The 5,862-nt window shown below is 36.1% G+C and overlaps 1 protein-coding gene across 2 annotated transcripts; it reads left to right on the top strand.

Annotated features, from left to right (window-relative positions):
- The first annotated feature begins 4,243 nt into the window (after positions 1–4,243).
- On the top strand, positions 4,244–5,632 carry twist1b (twist family bHLH transcription factor 1b). 2 transcript variants are annotated; one of them, XR_006010814.1, is made up of 2 exons: positions 4,244–4,978; positions 5,133–5,632. XR_006010814.1 is itself a non-coding variant. In XM_041988269.1 (2 exons), the coding sequence occupies exon 1, from the start codon at positions 4,399–4,401 to the stop codon at positions 4,903–4,905; it is 507 nt and encodes a 168-aa protein (XP_041844203.1). In that variant the 5' UTR covers positions 4,244–4,398; the 3' UTR covers positions 4,906–4,931; positions 5,133–5,632. The 2 variants fall into 2 exon arrangements, 1 of the variants encoding a protein (XP_041844203.1); XM_041988269.1 differs by having other exon boundaries at positions 4,244–4,931.
- Positions 5,633–5,862: the final 230 nt, after the last annotated feature.

Here is a 5,862-nt window from a genome sequence, read left to right as displayed (position 1 = left end):
TAGTGATTGTCTGAAAATTCTCACATAGGCCTACAAAGCCAGAAGGTTTTTTTTTTGTCCTGCCCTGTTCTGTCCTGGGTTTTTATCCACCACCTCCAGCCAGGTAATATTGCTTTGTTTGCTTTACTTTATCATTAGTTTTTAGTTTTGGCCCTGGTTCTATTACCTTATAGATTTGAGTTTAGGAGAGCAGCCTAAACCCATCTGTCCTTTATGTAGCTAGTTCTGTCTTTGTCTCATTTTTGTTTTGCTCGGGCTCTCGTGTCCATTGTTGTACACTTGAAAGTACTTGCTTTTTATTAAACTTTATTTTGATTGTTTCTGTTTGATGGTGTTTTTTTTGTATGTTTGTATTCTTTTAGTCAATTCGTGCTTTGGGTTGCAGAAGAATTTGATTAGTTTTCTTGAGGAAAACTTGATACATTATTAAATTCAGTTGGGGTTGCTGGTTCACCTTTGAAACCAGAAATTCATTCAAGGTTTCAAAAAAATGTGGTCGCTATCCCATACTGTACACATATCAACAAGTGTATGCTGATAAGTAACCAAGGCAACGTTTGCGTTGTAAAATGATTAACTTTCAATGAACCCAATCTATGATGTTTTCCAAACCCTGACCGGATTGTTTTGATTCCTTAACCTAACCATGCAACGGGGCTGTCTAACCCTAACCTAGAAACTATAAGAACAAGTTAAACCCAACTGGCAATTGAATTTAAGGAAGAAAGTAAAAAAAAACAGCTGTATTATATGCTGATCTTGACTTTCCTCTACTTGTTCTTAATTGAATGAGCAATCTATCGATGTTACACAGGTTGGAAGACTTATTGTAATTAACACTACATGTAGGGTACCAGTATAGGACCAAATTTATTTTTGTTTGTTAAGTTTGGGATTTGTTTATTTCTTCACATTTTAAATCACTTTTTTTCTTTACTGAACAATTGTAATCATGCGAATTGGGACTGATCATCAATTAACTATCGAATATCCCAAGCAGCATGTAAAACCATTACAGACAAAGAAAAGCATAAAACAAAAGTATAAAACAAAAGATAAACACAGTGGATTATTAAATCAACGTGCCTCTTTGTAATGCTAATAATTCTAAAAGCTTTAAGGCACTTATTTTTTAAGGTAGTTTTATTCTTAACAGACTCATGGGAGGTTTTGAATTCAGTTATATTGCCAGAAAAATTAAGAAACCTTAACATATTAGTTCACAAAAGCTCAAAGTTTTTGTTTTGCAAATAAATCCCACCAAAATGATCCTAATTATTTCCAGATGCAGGTACTATATTCTTATGAGCTACTCATTATTCTTGCAAATTGTATATTCATTTGCTGCCCAGCCTTAATCTAAAACAACTCACCACACGGATAAATATTTTTATCATCTTAAAATGAACTCTTTTTTTTATTTTGGGTAACAGCACAAATGGCAAGTGTGTACTTCTAGCTTTGTTGAGTCCTGAAAATAGTGGAGATGATATGTTTTTTTTTTTCTGACAGGGAAAGTAACACATTTTTGTTCATTAATCTTGAAATGTAGTCATTACATTTACTAATGAAGTTACATTCATCAATACAAAGAGTTTAAAGTAGGCATAATAGTAGAATACTGTTGTAGTTCTTAATCCAGACTTAACAGAGCTACAGGAGCAGTGACAGCAGACAACAACTGATTTTGTCTGCAGTCTGAACTAAATGTTTTTGAAATCTGAATAACTGAATATCTTACCAGTAGTATATATACAACTGTGGCCCAAACTTATTTTACCAGTCAGTTTTTGTAGTATAAATATTTTCTTCTATGTAGCGTATATTCATTCTAAATTATACTATTATGTGGAGTGAAATTATGCTTCCAAAGCATTTTCCAATATATCAATAACTGTACTAATCAGACTATTTAAATGGGTCAAAATTACATTTCAAAAGAAAGTTTATTTTACTAATTCCTTCAAAGATATGTAATTGAATACATTTACCTCAATACTGTGAATTAAAGTTGACTTGTTAACATGAAGAGTTAAAATCTTGTATTCTTCATATTAAAAGCCCTGATGCATCATTGTAGAAAAAGAATAAGGTATTAGGTATCTGATCAACATCATTTAAAACAATGCAATATCATCTGATAATTTTGTAATTAACAACGTAGAATCCATAAAATTTAAAGGTCCCATGTCATCAGTTGTAATATATATATACTGCTTATAGTTTAATTACCAATATGAAAAGGAAGGAATAACTGGGTATCTGTGCTGAAATCTTGTTTCCTGACTTCAGTAGCACTATTTGCTATATCTTTGTGAAACACTGAAACAACATGTATGCATTGGTTTTTTTTACTATTGAAAAAGTGCTGTAGTGACAGTAAAACAAAGACTCTCTTCTAAGGGACTGAATAAGAAGCTCCATAAAGTTTTGAGGCTAACAGAATCACCTGCCTATCCTCAGCCAAATGTATGTGTATCCCCTTGATTTAGGAGCAAATCCCCAAACCTAATAGTGGATCATGAATTTTAAGTGATCCAACTGGATATCCTTCACCTCAGCCATGTTTTCTAAATATATTGTAAAGGAGAGATTTCAGTGACCACAGAAGACACAAAAGACACATTCCAAAGCTAGTACATGGTGTACAAGCATGGTAGAGCAACAAAACACTTTAAAGAAAAAGAAAAGAGGAAGAAAGAAAAAGAAAATAGCCCATGTGTTTTATTCGATTACAAATTACTTAATTTACAATTAATAAAACTCAACCTTTCTTATTATTAAAAGACATTACATGAATAACATGAAGATTCTACCCAAAATACTTAAAATGATCCATTCAGATGTACGATCGAAACTCTGTTTATACATTACATTTTATTGTCACAATACATGATACAAGATACAACACAGACAGATACAATGTGACTGAAGATTTGCATGCTGACCTATGAGGTGCAGCAGGTAGAGGGTAGTGGAGTGAGATCAGCACCATGGACAGAGCCTTCAGACAGGTATATTCACCTTGAAGAGACTTGACTGGGTCCGGCCACCACCACCACCTCCACATATACGCATACACACACAACAAACATAAGGCAAATAATGTCTTATTATAACATAAGGGACATACTAAATGAGTAAGTTTCACATTTGTTCTCCTGTAAAAGCATTTAAATGAATGAGCATGTGCATTTTCAGCAAGATACTTTTATTAAAAATTATATTCTGTTTAGTTGAAAAAAACGTTTTATTCATGAAGAAACAGCTCAACACTTAAACAAGTCCTGTGTTTTCCCTTAGAACAATACCTCACTCTCAGGCCTCCACGAAGATGTAAATGGATGTTTCGCTGGTGTTATGACCTCTGACCCTAACTACCCCCCTGTTTCCTGAGCCAGATGCAGCTCCTGTGGAACACAGTCTTCTCAACCTAAACAAAGTAATCCTCCACTAAACAAGATGGATATTGTATCACCAGCCTACCTAATGCCAAAGAGCAAAACACACAGAGCATCCCTCTCTTGGCCTCTGAATGGAAACAACAGGGGAGAAATGTTTCCTTTCTCAGTGCTCCTGCACTCCTCATTGTACCTGAGGTTTTAGATATATTTTGTGGTATGAGATAGTTTGTGTGTGTGTGTCTCTCTCTCTATATATATATATGATATAATCGGACAAGATTACATATAACACATTAAGGTTATTGAGATATTGACATTAATCTAAAGTCCACGTGGGTGAGGTGTACCGAGCCATTGCAAAAAAGAGAAATAAAATACTATTGTGCACAAACACACACACGCAAAAAAAATTTTAATAAGTTGAAGAATAGATAAAAGGATAAAAACAGTAGTTGAGAAAAACAGTAGTTCTGATGTGTTGGTTAATCCTTTTTTTTTTTTTTTTTTTTTTTTTTTTTTCAAATAGTTTCGGTTCATTTTCATCTTTAGCAGAAATTACCTTCAACCATGACCTTGTGATTCTTTAGTGAAGTAACCTATAAACTCATATTAAGGTCGTAGTATTTGATATTTGTTTATTTTTTTTATTATTATTATTTTTTTAATAATATGAAAGAGCACCTCAAATTATAATTTCCAGCTCTGGCTTTGTGGAGAGTGTAACAGTTCCTCGGATGTTCCCGCCCCTTACCTCACGTAATTCATGCTCTTGGCCAATCCTGTCCCTCCCCAAAAAGTTTACGCCATGCAGCCTATAAGAACTGCTTAAGTTTCTCAAGTAACAGAAAAGACTTGCCCTCCCAGGAACCCATCTATGGATTCTTTGGTGTCTTCACAGCCCGACAGATCTTCAGGTGGACTAACTTCTTGACTTAATGAGAGGGAAATAATTTTGGGGGGGGACTCTCTCTGGTCGCCAACAACCCAGGTGGAGATGTCTGAGGAAAATCTAGGGGAAGAGTCCGGGAGCTCTCCTGTCTCTCCTGTGGACAGCCTGAGCAACAGCGAGGGGGAGCTGGACAGACAGCCGAAGAGATGTGGGAGGAAGAGGAGACCGAGCAGGAAAAATGGGGAGGACTCAGATAGCCCGACCCCTGGGAAAAGAGGGAAGAAGTCCAGCAGCAGCAGCCCCCAGTCTTTCGAGGAGCTCCAGTCGCAGCGGGTCATGGCCAACGTCCGGGAGCGACAGAGGACCCAATCTCTCAACGAGGCGTTCGCAGCTCTGCGGAAAATTATCCCCACTTTACCATCGGACAAACTCAGCAAAATACAGACCCTAAAACTTGCAGCCAGATACATCGACTTCCTCTGCCAGGTCCTGCAGAGCGACGAGCTGGACTCCAAGATGTCAAGCTGTAGTTATGTGGCTCACGAGAGGCTGAGCTACGCCTTCTCTGTATGGAGGATGGAGGGCGCTTGGTCCATGTCAACATCTCATTAACATCCGGAGAAATTATGCCCAAAATGGTACGCTTGGTTTTTCAACTAAACTGCATGATCCAAGCTTGAAATAGGTAAAATAAATAAATAAATAAAATAAACAGAAATAATTGTAATGGTCCTGTTGAGTTGTAGGCTAATACAACCTGTCAAACAACTTAAAACAACTTGATATTTTATGCTTTTCTTCACATTTAAGTGACAGTTGGTACTTTATCTAACTTACAGGTGACTGCTGAATATACTTATCACATTCTGAAGGGACAATCTGGAGTCCAATGCTGGATACATGGGATCATTTACACCAAAAACGACTGAAACTCTGCAAGGGGGGGTCCGTTAGGCCCGTCAGCCGTTAGCTCCAAACTCCACAAGAGTTTTCATGTTGTTGACGACGAATGTTGAAAACATCTTTTATACATCTTTTTCTACTTTTGTTTAATGCATGCTTTTGGACTGTTTTCTGCGGAAGTCCAAGTGCATCATTGAAGTCTCAGTTTTCTGTGTGAGACTGTGTAGCTCACATTATAGGCTGACTTCGTGGATCTAACCTGTGCAAAAAAGGAAAAAAGTGTTTTCAGAATGCATTTATTTATTTATTACTGAAACGTGTTACACTGAGGAATAGATCCTGTGTGTCAAATAAAAATAAAAAAAATCCTATTTTTTATTATCATTTCTTTTGTAAATGTTTGTATATTTTTTGCATTAAAGAAAAAGACGAAAGGGAGCACTTTGTTTTGCCTGTTTTTTTTCTTTTCGAGGGTGAATGTTACTGACAAATGACTGAGGGCGAAGTTGAAATAAAATGCTCTGAAATTCAATGGACAGTATGAATCATAATGTTTTTCATTCATGTATCCAGCAGCACTTGCATAGCTATATACTTACACATCATATTAATAACAAAACTTGCCAGTCTGGGAAAGCAAATAGAGCTGTTACTGGCTTGAGTAGT

The sequence above is a fragment of the Melanotaenia boesemani genome, chromosome 6 (genome assembly GCF_017639745.1).
Source record: "Melanotaenia boesemani isolate fMelBoe1 chromosome 6, fMelBoe1.pri, whole genome shotgun sequence".
Taxonomy (NCBI): domain Eukaryota; kingdom Metazoa; phylum Chordata; class Actinopteri; order Atheriniformes; family Melanotaeniidae; genus Melanotaenia; species Melanotaenia boesemani.
This window is presented reverse-complemented; position numbering and strand designations above follow the sequence as displayed.

Coding starts and splice junctions, on each gene's coding strand:
- twist1b (XM_041988269.1), top strand. CDS start 4,399: ATGTCTGAGGAAAATCTAGGGGAAGAGTCCGGGAGCTCTCCTGTCTCT.